Raw genomic sequence first — 16,287 nt, forward strand, 5'->3', positions numbered from 1 at the left:
TAAAGAGATAGGGAGAAGCTAAAAATAGGAATCTGGATCAGATTTCAAGTCCCTCAAAAATCTGAGTATTCAAATCCAGGATTTTTTGGTTCAGGCCCATCTCTAGTTAAATCTAGAGCATACTACTAGTTTGCTAAATCAGATAATTTCCTGCTGCAGCCCTGGGTTCCTCAGCCACCATCACCATAACATTTTCAACAGGAGATAGTGAATAAGTTTATTATTTAAGATACTGAAAGTCAATTTTTTTGTGGACCAACCTTGACAAGTTTCCCCTTTAAAGACTAACATAGGTGGGTAATAAATTATCAGAAATACTTTTCATTGTACAGCATGGCTTATTTTGCAGATATAGGAAAAGACACAAAAAAATCAGTCCGAAATTCCCTCTGTGAAATCACTAGGCCAAGTTTTTCTATCTATGTAGTTATATAGCCTTCATCGCCAATAATATCTGAGCATCTTGAAATCATTAATGGATTTTTATCTTCCCAATAACCCTACGAGGTTCAGAAGTATTATTTCCATTTTACAGTTGGGAAACTGAGGCATGGGGTAAATTTAGTGACTTCCCAAGTGGTCTACCCTCTAAACCATCCTTCTTATCTTTTAAATTCCACTGGAATAAATCTGGAATAACTCCACTGACCTCAAATATGTTACCATGGATTTACACTGGTATAACTGACAGTAGAGTTTGGCTCACTGTCCACAACCCAGTAAATTGTTCCAAAATTAGATCTTATTTTGCCTGGAGTTGATTTAATAATAATTCTTTTAAAAAAACTATACTAGGGTTGAATTTTCAAAAGTGCTCAGTGCTCGCCTAACTCTGCTCCCACACTGGCGACAATGATTAAACTCCAGTTGACTCAATTGGAAGGACAATTAAACCAAGGCTGAAGCAGCTCTTTTGAAAGTCTCACCTCAGCTTTTATTTTGTGCCACCCACTTAGTGGGTTGTCAGTGTAACCATTTTTATGATTTTGCAGAATGCGATATTGTGTGGTGAATGGAGACTTCACTGTGCAGAGGAGCAGGGAAATTGGCATTTAATCCTACATGAATCACTTTAAACTGCATCATTCTAGAGTAGCTTTTTGTAGAAACATGTCTGTTCTCCTTACACCAGTGTAGGTCAGGAGTAACTCTTATTAAAGTGAAGGGAGTTGCACTGGTGTAAAACAGTATAAGTGAATGAGAATCAAGTTCCACAGTTATGCATTTTAATGTGCACATTGGAAGACTCCATTCCAGGCATCTATCTCATTCTGGATTTGATTCTCTTCTCACATCAGTGTGAGTCAGGAGTGACTCCACTGAAGTCAATGTAAAACTCGTGAACGTGAAGAGAATCAGGCCCTCTTTTTGAGAATCTTCTAGCAAGATTTCAAAAATAGCCTGAAGTTAGGCTTCACTTATTGAGACACCTGCCTGATTTTCGAAAGTGTTGAGCTCCTGTTGAGATCAGAGTTACGTGTCTTAAATCTGGGCCTAAAATATTCAGTGTAGCCCCATCTCTAGTTTTAGCCCTCTGATAATTATATACAGCAAAGTTTTTCTTCCTGCTTGCAGGTGATTACATACCAGAAAATTCAGATATATTCCATTTTTTAGAGACTAGTAAAGTGAGATCATTGAGATGAATCGGATCTGTAAGACTCTCTGCACTTTTGAAAATGAGAGGTGTTTTTGTATTTGAGAGCCTCACTTTAAGTTCCTTTAAAAAAAAAAGAAAAAATAAGGCTTTACCTAATTGGATACTTTATAAATTCTCTGTCTAGCAAGGGAAATCCTGGTGATATTTAAATGTAACATGGCAGAGAATACTGTGGTTCTAGAACCAGTCTAGGATGGCTTAGAAATAAATATCTGTGCCAGAGAGCTTCCTTTGATTAATAGAATTCAGTATCTAAACTGACATAATATTAAGACATGCCAAAACCCTCTGAAATAATTCATGATATAAGTAAATAATTAGACATTTGATTTCCCAATCCTTTTTAAAAAAAATATATTCCAATATATGCATGCACGAAGGGCCTGATCCTTCTCCATCTTGACCCTGGTGTAGACATTTGGACTTGTGTATAATGACAGGAAAGTGTGTTTAAAACACTGTCAGATCACAGTTGTTTCATTTTGTGTGCACTTTGCACAGGTGTGTGACTACACATGGTGTAAAACAGGAGGAGAATCAGGCCCATTATAACCAGATTACTATTTGGGAAATGCCAGCGTCCTATGAGTTAAAAATGAAATTCCCTCCTGAGACAAAATCTGCTTTATTAGAAATTCTTTAAAATTGCTAAATTCTGCCCACCTTGAGAATTTTGTCTCAGAAAATTTCTTTGTTGTTAGAAGTAATTTTAGTAAATATATACTGAAGTGATAGTGAAATCTCCATAGGCTTCTTCCGAGTTGAAGCCAATATACTGTAGTCCCAGAAAAAGGCTTTTAAAAATAGAAAAAGGGTCTCCTGTCTTATTTTTAAACATTCTTCTATTCTGGGAGGATTAGGGTTTTTGAAAGAATAGATTTCAAGACTGATGTATTTTTGCTCTTGCGGTCTGGATCACTGCTTCCTCCAATTATGGAGTGAAGCCCAGCAGGAGAAGAAAAATGCTATCTATAGACTGGAAAATATGTCTGTATTAGTAGACTGCTCATTTCTTCGTGCCATATATATCATGGATATGAACAATGGCGTTTTAGGAGGAGATGAAATTGGCTGGTCATTCATGCTAAAACAACTAATCCAAACAGAATGAATTTTAAAAAGTGCAACATTCTGGGTTTTTTTAATTACATGGATGAGGGAGGAGTTAGTTAGGAAAAAAAGGGGACCAGGCAAAGAACGGAGAGTGGAAACACCCATAAATAAAAATGTTGTGTTGTCTAATGTCTTGCTTTATAACTGATCTTCTGTATTCTAAAAAGGCCCTCAAAAACTAATTGGTTTCATTGTAATTTTATTTATGTATTCATATATACACATACATTTTGGGCATAACTAGTAACCTGTAACTATGGAAATGGAGGCTGCCAACACACCTGTGATGACACAGATACTGGTCCTGTGTGTGGTTGTCATCAGAAGTATGCCCTGCACTCAGATGGCCGAACATGCATCGGTAAGTACCTCTCTAAAGCACACTTTTTACTAGTAATATGGTAGAATGAGTTGGTGTGTGTGTGGACCCTAGGAGATTAAAACTATTGTTGAGAGGAGTGTGCAATAGTAGGTTTTGGTCATAACAGTTAGGGTCAAACTTTGCAAAGAGATTAGAAGCATACAGTTATGATTGTTTTATGTAAATGTTTGTCTGTGAAATATCCCATTGTCATTGCTTTGTCATTTTAATTCTATTTTTATAAATCGAATTTAATAACTTTTAAAATTGAAAAGCACAAAAGGTAACTATGGATCAAGGATCAACTCTACCCCTTTATACTCATATGAGCAGTCCATTGATTTCAGTGGGACTTCTCACATCAGTAAGGTGAGTAGGATTTGATCCTAATATTTTTTAAATTCTATTTGGGGATAATTTAATGTCCATGATATGCTTGCTTTCCTGGTTTTTTGTTTTTGCTTTATAGCAAAATAATAGTACTCATCGTGAGTAAGCTTCCAGTGTGACTGTCAATGGGAAAATGGCCTAGCAGGAAGTGAAGCATCCTGGGTGATGCCATGCAAATATTTATTATTACAAAGTACATTGTTTGCATAATATTATCCGTTTTTGTACAAAAAGGAACTTTTTGCAATAAGTTAATCAGTGGTTATTTTCCTTTTTTACACTCTTACTCTCAAAATCAGAACCTAAAAATCCATAATGGTTTTCATCATCTTCACATTGTTATTGATTAGTTTGTTTCAAAAATGTATAAAGTAATACAAAAAATAGGAAATAAGCTTAAATACTTTCAGAATTAGATGGAAGTTCTTAGTCTTCTCTCTCCTTTCTCCATATTTGAAAACATACAGGTCCTGATCCCCAGCCTACTGAATTCAATAGAAATCTTTCAGATTACTTCAGTGGGCTTGAGACCAGGCCCATAGGCAGCGAGATCTGTTCAGACAAACCCCTTGCCAACTCATGGAATTGACCTCAGATAGGGCTCAGCATAGGGAAAGGGGTCTGATTGCACAGATCTCATGACCGGATCAGGGCTGTAGCCTTCACTAAAGGAAAAGTTATCAAGGTACAACAATTACCATGTCTTGCTGTATACACTACCTATTCCTGGACTGTTAGGATCTCTCTATCAGTACTTTCTGTTAACATATTGGTCTGAGTTCTGCAGTCCCTCTGCATAAGGAACTCCTATTGAAGTCTATGGGAGTTCCATGTGCGGAGAGCTTGCAGGATTGAGGGCCCTAATACCAGGTTTTATTGAGGAACATAAAATAAATTTTTGATGCTCCCATTTGCAAGAGTTCACTGTTCATTGATTTCCTCAGGTTGATGTTTAAATTTGTCCATCATGTTCAAAAGGATGTACTCCTGGCTTTTTTTATTACTATAATTTTTCATTTTTGTAATGTAACAAACACAACTTCATGTTACATTCTTTGGTCCTGCGATGTAAGTCACATATTACTGCTTGTGTTGATTTTCCTCCCTCTGAGTAGTTCTTTCTTTTAGAACACACTTTTTAATTTTTATTTATTTTTTACATTTTTATTCCTGCTTTCTGGTGATGGTTCCTGATTGCCTGTCTTGTCTGATAACTGACGTTCATTAATTATTTACAGAACAATAAAAAACCCACAGTATCTCAAACAAAAGCCTCTATTGCAGCCTGATCCCATCTAGAACTTGTTTAAAAACTTCTCGTTACAACTCAACCATGTAGTGTTGCCACAGATCAAACCTGCCAGCCGCCGCCTTCTCCTCCTCCTTCTCATTTCCATTATTCCACTGTTTGCTGTCTTCAGTGGTGTATATATTCTGGGCATCACTGCAAGAATGCAAACTTCTGCAATGCCAGATAAATACTTTTTGACCCTTTGTCTAACACATTTTGTCTTTGTTTGCCTGATTTTTATTTCTTTTTTAATGTTTGCTGCATGTGAAAGTCCCCACTTGCATTTTGTTTTGGCTTTTTTAATAAAGCAACTCCCCCACCCTGCATAAATCATTTTATTTACCCAGCTGCTGCTTTCTCCATTGCTGTCCTGTATGAGAAACCTTTATTTTTATTTCACTTACTGCTCATCTCTTCCCTCCCTTGTGAATGATTGTTTCTATGTATTTCTAATGAAGCATAACTCAACTAAAGTCCTTGTTATGCTGAATTGAAACTCTTACCTATAGGATATCAGAAATTATTTGCAAAATGACCTTTGCTGACATCATCTTGCTTACTGCATGCTTATAAAATTACTAAACCCTGTTCTTGCAACATCTTTTCTAGCATTGAATGTTTAGCTCGTAGTTTTTCATAGACAAGCAGGCAACCAGCACTGCCCAAATTGATCTTTTTTGTGTTTGTTTGGTTTGTTGTTCGTTTTTTGGTTTGGGGTTTTTCCTTTTTTTTAAATTTGCATGCATTGTTTGGTTTTTAAACACTCTGTCAATGTGTACACGACTATGGTGCACCCATGCCCTTCCATCACCGGATTCTTTTAGCTCTGTGTGTCTGTCTCATCTTTGTCCTCAGCCTGCCATTTTCAGATCCTGATCCCACCATCAGCCTGAATCACTTTACAGTTTGTCTTTAATAGTTTGTTTAACTAGAACCCTTGTATTTAAATTTCCATTACTAACATCTGTCTGGGGCAGTCCTGTTTGCTGTCTCATTCTCTAGTAGGAAACAAGCTTTGTGTGTGTTTTCTGGTTAATTACTTTGTCATTTATCATTCCTCCTCCTCCTCTTCTTCCTTCCCCTTCTGCCCCAAGCACCCTTTAATTTTTTTCTGGGGTTTCAAGTGGAATTAACTCTCTAACTGGGATTTAGTGCTTTCATGGCTTGCTTCTTGGCTTTGGTTGTGCCAGGCCAAGAAACTGTCTTAGGCAGCGGAAAATTGGGCTTTTGATTAACCAACTGCTCCATGTTTGTCCCTTACTTGTGTTTTAGAGAAGGATGAGGCTGCAATTGAGAGTTCTGAGTACAATGCCACGTCAGTAGCTGATGTGGACAAGAGGGTGAAACGGCGGCTACTTATGGGTAACACTTTTCTTCCACTTCCTTTGTTGTGCTCTCACTTTGTCTGTGTGTGTGTGTATGGATTTTTTTTGTTTGCTTTTTTTAAAAATTTATTTTTAGTTTATTTCATCTATGTTTATGAGGTCACCTTTTTTAAGTTCTTGTCTTCCATCATACAATTTCATTTCTCATTTGTAAACTTTTTCCCCTAACCCTGCAGTTTTCATGTTCAATTTCTTCTGCATTGAAAGAAATTTTTGCCATTAACTTTACTGACCTTTTGCAAACTACTTCTTACGTGTGATTTGTGTATGTATGTGTGGATCCAGGGTTCACATAAAATCTCATGTGTCAGATCTGCCTTTAGTTTATAAGTGGATGATGATATAAAATGATGCTCTTTTTCATATATGGTGTTATATTTGCTTAGTTAAGTTTTTTGCAGTACTTTTGAGTGAAATGTATATATTATTGCTAGAAATTCATTTATTTCCTTAACACTGATACGTTGAAAACTATTGTGATAAGTGAGCTTTAATATGATCTTCTCTCAAGATTAGTGCATGGTTTGTTTCTGTGGGTTATCCGCTAAAGAGTGGAAGAAGAACGACCAAGATGATTCTTCTGATACTAATCAATTGCTCAGGCATCTAATAAACTGTCTTGTTCATATTATACATATGACCATTGATGATGGTGTTCTTTTTGCAAATAAAAAGGAGCTTGCATTTTTGGTTTTCATAGGAGCATATGGTATGGGAACAGAATCAACAATCTGGTTGCTTTTCCTGCTGAGTTATTCTTTAAGTTTGTGGTGGCTGGATCTCTGCCAGATTCCTTTTCACATAACAAATGTCATCGAAGAGTATGGATTACTGAACTGTACTGCTACTTTGGAGAAATCCAGGCAGTTGGTCAGACTGTATTTTCAGTTTTGATCCGTCTCACATGATGCAAAATGGCCCCACTAGATTTTAAGTGTATTTAACACAGGTGAAAAGTGCCAGATTGCCAGTCTTTGAACCTGGAGTTCTTTATTTATCCACAGAAGAGGTATAGCATATGAACTGGCAATACAAGCTTCCTGTCAGTTCCCTGGCAATTATCAGCCCAATCCTAAAAGGTGCTGAGCACTTCATAGGTTCAGCACTGTCTGTGAACTGTCTGATCTGGAAGGACCATTTCTAGAGGACAAGAGAACTGTTCAGTTTCTATGCTAATTTAATCCTTGATAACTAGGATAATTGTTCCAATTGTTGTTAGTAGTTTTGATGCTATTTTGACACCTGGCTTTGCATTATCAATCTAAAATGGTATTAAATGGCTATATGTAAGTAAAATACTTTGTATCCTATTACTGAATCCCTCAGCTATCTGCTCCCCTATTGCCACTGGAGTTTCTACAGGTTTGCAACGTAGTAAAAGTTTTAAATGAAATGATGTAGCAGGCAATCCATAGGTGTAATTTATTGTATAATAATGAATTGAATACCCACAAACCAGTTTAGATTTTCATAAGTTATTGTATAGATCAGTGGTTTTCAACTTTTTTTCATTTACGGACCCCTAAAATATTTCAGATGAAGGTGCGGACACTTTTGGAAATCTTAGACATAGTCTGTGGACCCCCAAAGGTCCGTGGACCACTGGTCGAAAACCACTGTTCTATGGAAATGACAGCCTTTTGCAGATTCCTTAGACATAGTCTGTGGATCCCGATTGAAAACCACTGGTATAGATCATCCAGCATCCTAGGGCACAGTTAATGGTTTGGCCAGGGATTTCAAAGAGGGAGTTAGGCACCCATGACCACTGAAAGCAAGAATTGTGTGCGTAGCTTCCTTAGGCCCTTTCGAAAATTAGAGCACACATACTCTAATTGCTGTTGGGCCTTCTGATGTCCAGAAGTGACCAGCCCAATCATCAAAGCTGAAAAACACTCCATACTATTGGCTAAAAAAGGTTATACTATTGACCAGAGTAAAAAAAAACAGAATAAAAAAAGTTATGGTTATCAGTATGTTTATTAAATATATCAGGCTCCCATTAACATTTAGTATTATGTGGGCAGAGGCAAGGGGTTAACAATCCAACTGGTCATATAAGTGGTCAGAAACATTCAATAACTCCTCTATTAACATATATTGGCCAAGATGGGAAATACATGCAGTGGCTAGACTATAGAATCCTTAGGAAAGTTGTCAATTAGAACTGAATAGCTACTGAAATCAAGACTGAAAGGGCAGCAGCCGCTTCTTATCCAATTTCTGGTACACAGAGAACCTCTGATTGTCTTTGATAGTATTCCAATGCATTTTCAAAGTTAATGACTTTTCCAAATAGCTTACAGTGCCATTGTCTCTTTCGGTACTTTTCAAACTGTCCTTATAGAAAGTACACAGTGTTGCCAATTCTCACAAATTTATTACTGTGATTTTGACCCCTGCTGCAGGCAATCTTGTGAAGAGAGGAAAAGCTCCAACTTTCATGTGATTTAAGGGAAGGAAGTGGGGGAGATCCTCCCACAGTGCCCTGTAGTTTTGAGAAAAGTACACTAAACTGCAAGCCCAGAGACCACCATTTCTAGTCCCAGCTCTTCCCTTGACTGCTGTTAATATTTCTGTTCCTTCACAACCCTTATTGTGAACTAGGGCTTTATACTGCTACCTGGAGCAATTTCATTAACCCATTTCACAGATAACTGAGAGCTTGCACAAGGTCACTTCAGGCAGAGCTGGGAATAGACTCCTGGCCTCCAATATAATAGAATTAGGTCTCATCCATTTGCTACACTACCTTTCAGAAGCAACATAGATTAGGTTCTTCTGTAATACATACTAACACAGTATGACTATATCTCATCCTCTAATGGCTAGACATCATGAAGAGGGAATCTGATAGAATTCTCTTTCCTTGCTACATATATTTTTCTCTATACCTTGGAGGGCAGACAAGAGACAGGATCTTCTAAAACAATCTGCAATCTACTCATCTTCAGGTCGATTCAGCCTGTCACTAGGAGTTTTCCCCACAATTTTTCATAGTGTCTAAGAGGACCAAGGGAATTTGAACTATCCTTTATATCTACCCACCCACCCCTTCACCCCTATATCCCCTCAGTGTGGACTACCAGGTTCTGAATGGAGACTCCTGCCCTCATCATTCAGGAAGTTTCACTGAATGACTTTCTCTGCTCTGTGAACTTAAAGGAGACATATCTCCACACTCCTATTCATCCAGTTCATTGACAGTTTCTTCACTCGCACCTGGACTAGGGCCACCCAACAGGAAGAGGAGATACAAATATTTCATGAGGTGGATGGCCTGCTGTGTCCTGTGTCCTTTATCTCCATCAAGACTTCTGTGTACTACAAATCCATAGTATTGTTGTAAACTGAGAAAAGAACTCCTTGGTGTACACTCCAAACCTCATTCAACTGTGTCACAGGTTTTTTATGAGCAGAAGCATGGGGTTATTACTAGAATCGGGGAGAAGAGGCATCACAGAGTTGTCTGAGACTGTTTGCTGAGCCAGGATCCCTCAATCAGAAGCCCTTCCTCTCCTGGGGTTAGTGGTTGCATTAGTGGACACAATCCAACTGGCACTGCTCCATAACAGAACTCTACAGGTGTTCCTGGTATTGGTCTGGGATGGAGGAGTTCTCCGATTATCATGTTCCTCAGGTCTTTGGTGTCCAAAGATCTCTCCACTAGTGACTCATCATGAATAACCTCAAAAGGCAAAAGTATGTCATATCCTAGTGTACTAAGGATTATGATAGAGGGTAATCTCAGGGTATGGAATGCACACATGGGAAACCAATCATGCTAGGGCCTCTGGTTCACATGGGAAGCCTGATGAAGCATCAGCTTTCTTCAATTCAGGACCGTGGGCTAGGGTCTTCAGCACTTCATATCTTGGATCTTCATGTCAGATATCCTGACAGAATTCAACAGTCAGACAGCAACTGTCTCTATAAATCACTAGGGAGGCACCAGGAGCTCCGCACTCTGTGTTTGAAATCATCTCAATCCTATCCACTTAGGAAGAGACCATCATACTATTTCACATCTTTTTACCTAATATGTTTATTGTTCCAAACACAATGATCCCTTATCTTGAAATGTGAATCTTTTCTGCCTTGGCTGTGCTCTTAAGTATATGTTCACCCTCCCCAATGCCCACATCTTCTGTTTATCTCCCAGAAAATTTGGCAGGTTCCTTACTAGCCTCAGAAGGAACATCACAGAACTGTGCATCCTGTCTCAGCTGATCAGTCTTCTGCTACCAGATCCCTGATCCTGACTTTCCTGTCCCTAACAGAATGGAGATTGACAGGCTAATACTTCATATTTTCAACTATTCCTCTTAAGGGCAGGTCTTCACTACCCGCCAGATCGGCAGGTAGTGATCAATCTATCGGGGATCGATTTATCATGTCTCATCTAGACGTGATAAATCAATCCCTGAACACGCTTCCCATCGACTTCGGAACTCCAGCTCGCAAGAGGAGGAAACAGAGTCGACAGGGGAGTGGCAGCGGTCTACTTGCAACCGTCCTCACAGTCAGGTAAGTCGACCTAAGATATGCCAACTTCAGCTACACTATTCGCATAGCTGAAGTTGCATATCTTAGGTCGAACCCCCCCTTCCCCCCGCCAGTGTAGACCAAGATGCTTCATTAAGATGCTTCATTTTCTGGTGCAGTGAAGGCCTACCAAAATGTCTGGCTCACTTTCTGCCAGTAGTGCCTCTTCAGATATGTACCTCAACTCTGTCCTATACCTCTTATTGAATGATTTAAAACAAGGCTTGAGTTACAACTCTTAAATGGCAATTATTTGGCTTGGGAGAACTCAGTCTCACAAGACCAAACAACACTGCTATACACTCTAATATTTCTTCTTTCCTTCAATCAACAAAATGTTTGATATACATCATTGAGACTGATTGCCACCAGGAACCTCATCTCAGTTCTTACCTATGTAACCAAAATTCTCCTTGAATTCTTTGCGGTTAGTTTTCCTTTACTATCTGATAATTAGAGTATGTCTACATTGCCCTGCAATTTGGACTACGAGGGTGTGAATTGCAGCACGGACTAAAGTGCTGTACTGTAACTGCTCCCAACTAGACAATATGGGCATGAAATTAAATATCCCTAGTTTGCACTAATGTAATTCTGCAGCTCTTAGGTTCACGCTGCTGTTCACACCACTGTCATCCAAACTGCAGGGTAGCATAGAAAAACTGTTAGTCTCCTTCATTATTATCACCACTTTGGCTCATAGAGTTAGTGAATTGGATGCTATTTCCTGTAAAGACCCTTTTTCTCCAATCCTTTACTTGATGGGTAGGTCTCCGATCTTCTCCAGAATCGTTACTAGTACCAAATGTCAATTTGCTTTTCTATATTAAGTCAGATGATCTTCTGCCCCAATCCATCTGTCAGAAGGAGATGATTCTACATTCCCCAGTTGTGTTCAGACCCCTCAAGTTCTACTTAAATAGGACTTCACCCTTAAGAAGTGGTAAGAAGCTCTCTTCACCAGTTATAATGAAAAGGTCAAAAGGTTCCTTAAGTCACTATTTCAGGTGACCAGAACAGCCACTAGGGAATCCTCTAATGTTCATAAAACATCTGGACCAGAGTCTCAGATGTGCTTCATTAGATCTGTAGCAACTCCCAAGGCAGAGAAACAGGCCTTTCTAGGAGCAGATCTCCAAGGGTGTAGCCTTGTTGTGTCTCCACATTTTCACCAAGTAATAGATGGTGGAAGTGGGATCCTTCTCTCATTTTCATACAAATAATCTTCTGCCAATCCTGAAACTGCTGGGAAGTAACAATCAAAAGATGAGTACCAGGGAGAGAACAGTGCAAAATTTAACCATTGGTCTACTGATCCTGCAGGTTCTCCTTCCCATCTAACATTTTTCATTCCCTGTGTATGTAATTCATCCAATTTCTTCTTGCTCATGTTCAATCATGTGATTACATGTTAGTATTGTTCTCTCCCTCATATTCTTCTTCTGATTGCTACAGGATTGGTACAAGGTGATTTGAATGAGAATAGTATAGTTTTGTGTTACTAGAAAATTCATATATCTTCAGAATTTAATCTCATAAAATAACTATTCGCCAATAGTCCTTTGAGTTTCCTCCTCCCCTTTATTTTCTTCCATCTCATCAGGGTTCATTCCAAATAGGAAAACTTTCTTCTAGGGTTCTGAGCATCTGCCTGTCTTGTAAAGGATCATAGTCAATGTACTTTTGCTTCTAGTTTCTATTGGACACGGCCAATATCCAGCAGTTTTTGGATTGGTAGGTGGATATGTTATGAGAAGAACAATTCTGGAGTATTAATAATAGGTAAGATGGAACTCTCCTATTCCTAACAAAATATAAATACTGCCCACTGCAAACAAGTGGCACAATGGCAGACATTACCAGCATTACCATGCCCAAATCCTCATCTGGCCCCATCTGGAGCAGCAGGCTGCTAGTGGTGTGTCCAGAGTGTGGCATATGTTTAGCAAAGGAGCCTTCCCCACTGTGTTCAGCAGAGGTGCTGGAGGAATATGGTGTACCTGCATAACCTGGTGGCTTTCCATCAGTGATGCCCACATAGTTGGATGTAGGATGAAAGTATCTCTGTCACAGGTTCTGCCCAAGCCAGGGATCCCAGGTTCTGAACAGCCCTGCAACCTATCAATCAGGGAACTGGCCGGTCAACCTCAGATCTGATAAGCCCGCTGGCCTGGACATTTTAAGGAACTCTCTGATTTACTATGTTTCTTCCAGCACCCTTCACAAGTGCACCACTAGTATTTGTTGTCACTAAAAGTTGTAGCCATTTTGACTTCACATTACGTGTCGGTCTTAATTAGTATTCTGCCCCTTGATAAGAAGGCTTGAGACAGCCTTTTTCCTCTGTCTGTAATTTTGAGAATTAATTTTAGTACTCTTGAAAATGAGGGACAAATAGCTGAGCAAGGCACACTACAGATAGGTACTCTGCCAGCCACTATAACTCAGTTCATCACAACTATCATTCTTTCCTGTGGAGAGACTGTCCATTGGCTGAACTTTATGAGAGTACAAATAGGGATTAAGATAAAACCACCAGACTTCTTCTCACTTGTAACCTTAACTATTATTTGATTCCAAGTATTAGCCTTCTACATCATATAAATTCCATTTCTAGTTGTCATCTTGTAGTTCTTCTCAACAGTTACATTAGTACCACACTATTTTACTTTGATAACCCTTTGTTAATGCAGATTAACTGTGAATTCTTAAGATTAGCCCATTCGAGAGGATTTGGTGCATATTGTGTCAAAAAACTCTGTTCATTATTTTTCATATCCACATAAAATTATGTGTGTGTGTGTTCATCTGTACATACACACAAAACCTCCAACCCCTTGACGTTCCACTTGAAGACCTAAAAACCAAATTCCTAAATTCAAATGTTACCCATTCACGTATTCCTTTCTCTGCCCACAAGTGCAGGCCTGCTGACTGACTTCTGTTAAGTCAGCTCTGTCTGACATAAATCTACTAAGAAGCAAGGCAGAAAGTAAAGAAAAATGGCAAGAAAGGGGGAGGCAGCATTATGACAACAAATGCTCTCTGCATACTTTAAAATGCCTTTTAGTACTTCTGTATAAATTGCACAAGCATTTAGTTTCCTTTCAGATGTGGCTTTAATCTTCACTCATTTGGGAATAATTTGTCTCACAAACACACTAATGTTGGTCTGTGTTTTACACAAGCTAAGGTATAGACAGTTGGATTAAGAGTGAATGCCCATTTTTCTATGACTAGGACTGGTATACAGGTTGTACATGTGAACCTTTGCTCTGATAGACCACTGAATTTAAGACTATCACTCTGACCAGAAATTGTTGTACTCCGCCATCTGTATTGTACAAGTCTTATACGAATTCTAGTGTGAGACAGGATTGGGCTCAGGACGTTATTAGCCAGATACTGGCCCATGCAATGGTAACTGGTGGTGCAGTGCTCATTAAGGGACCTTAAAGTGGCTCTAAATGAGCAGCTGAGAATTTCTTCTCCATGAAGGAATCCTTAAGCTGGAATAAAACTGGCTCTGTGTTAGCTCCTCTTGGCCCTCCTGGTGTAGGATATGTGTTGGGTGCAAGACCAGAGTGCACTGCATTCTGGTGATCCTGTCATAAGTGCTGAAACTAGGGGTGCTGCCGCGCACCCTGGCTTGAAGTAGTAACAAACCAAATACATGGTTTTCGCCTTCAGCGCCCCCACTATAAAAATTGTTCCAGCGCTACTGGATCCTGTTGGGGTCATGGCTTTTGGGCCATTACAAGCTGGCTCAAGTTAGAGGCTGCTTTTTAGGCTGCTCTAACTTGCACTAAGGTCATTGTGGCCCTTGGCCAGCCTTAGGATGTAGATGAGGAAAACTGGCTTAGATCCACTATTGCCTCTCCCTCTCAGCTACACTGATCTGTGCTCTGGTTCAAAACTCAGTATGTTGTACTGTATGTACATATACACACACACACATCCAAGCCTATGCAGTTTAACCACGCAAAATTGGTTTGGAGTATTTAAGGAAAAGTTCTTCTTCTAAGGGAATCCTCATCCCTGAAGTTCTCCTCTTCCATCCCTTTTCTGCCTCAGAATGAGGCACAACCCTGATCAGTGTCCTTGGACAGCAACAAGGCACACAGGAGCCTATTACATTTGGGACTTTCGTATGATCTTTTTTTAAAAATGTTGTGGAACAAATTGTCTTTTGGAAAGAAAAGTTACATGGGCTGTAAATGAATTGACCTTCAGTCTCTGGCATATATTATAATTAGGGATGGCTGAACCCAACCTCAAAACAGTTTATACCCTTTTAATAAGGGTGGTTCTTACTTGTGGCAGCAGATCCTGTTGAGCTACACATTCCCCTCCTCTTGCACCCGGAACAGGTGGTTTCACTGAAGAGGTGGTCTGCCCCTTTTTCCTGCAGTGTCAGGTCTTCTCTACAGGAAAAGGCTTGGGAGGCTGCCTCCCATTCTCACCAGCTCAGATGTTCCTACCAATACCTCTGTTGGACTCATGTCCTAAGGATGAAACCTACTGGGTTCTACAGAAATCAAGAGCCTGAGTCTACACCAAATTTATTGATTTGCTACTGATCTCAATGGGAGCAGAATCTATAAAAAACTATAGAATGAATATATATATATTTCCAATTACAATGCGGAATTTAACAGAGAAATATTGCTCTGCTATAGAATTCTAAACATTAGTTCAAGAGTTCTATGGAAATGACATTCTCTATTAAGTTATGTTGTTTTTTAAGAATAATTTCTATGATAACCAACTTATTTTTTACACAAACCCTGCAGGTATTCATCCTTTTCTATAAGGGTTGATTTTTCTCTCCTTCAAGCAATATATTAGGCTATGGCCCTAAAAACCAGACACCAATTATAGCTGACATGGCATTTGTTGTATCTTTTGCATTATGAGGATCTCAGTCTTATGAGGTTTATATTGTTTGTTTCAGGTGATGTCTTTAGACAACAAAAGCAGTTGCAGGGCTTTAGAAAGCTAATCAATCACATTGCACTCATCAGCACTCCTCAAGTATCGCTTTGCAAAATTGTAGACATACCCAGAATTACCCCCATAATGTACACATGTTGCTGCAAAGATCCCTCCTTTCACTATAAGAAACCACTTACAAAGTTGTAATAAGAGCTTTGGGGACTCATCCTTTCATCAGCATAATGGAAAATGATAATCCCCTTCCATTGGAGTTTTAGTCTTCTATATATACAATGCAGTGCTGCTCCTTAAAACTTCCTCACAGGCTCAGAAAGACTGTGGGGGATACACACACTCTGTCAGTGATGCAAGTCCCTCTTTCAGTGATGCAAAATCACTAATGATATTTGTGTATTGGAACAACCAACCACTACCATCAGCTTTTATCTACATAGGGACCATGTTGAGTGTATTAGGGGCTGTTTATTGGGAGGCAAATTTGGATGTATTTAAAAAAAAAGACATGTGAATGGAATGGTTCATGTCCAGCTTGAAAGTTCTTTCCATAACGGAAGTTGTAAAGGTCAATGGGTGGGGAAGTTTTCTC

At 39.1% G+C, this 16,287-nt stretch overlaps 1 protein-coding gene across 1 annotated transcript in view; it reads left to right on the forward strand.

Moving 5' to 3' along the window:
* The window catches only part of SCUBE1 (signal peptide, CUB domain and EGF like domain containing 1), a 298,416-nt gene that overhangs the window by 168,371 nt on the left and 113,758 nt on the right, over nucleotides 1-16,287 (forward strand). The window contains exons 6-7 of the mRNA XM_077807450.1: nucleotides 3,018-3,134; nucleotides 6,088-6,177. Coding sequence (XP_077663576.1) covers nucleotides 3,018-3,134; nucleotides 6,088-6,177 — 207 coding nt within the window. The remainder of the gene's footprint in view (nucleotides 1-3,017; nucleotides 3,135-6,087; nucleotides 6,178-16,287) is intronic.

The sequence above is a fragment of the Eretmochelys imbricata genome, chromosome 1 (genome assembly GCF_965152235.1).
Source record: "Eretmochelys imbricata isolate rEreImb1 chromosome 1, rEreImb1.hap1, whole genome shotgun sequence".
Classification (NCBI taxonomy): Eukaryota; Metazoa; Chordata; order Testudines; family Cheloniidae; genus Eretmochelys; species Eretmochelys imbricata.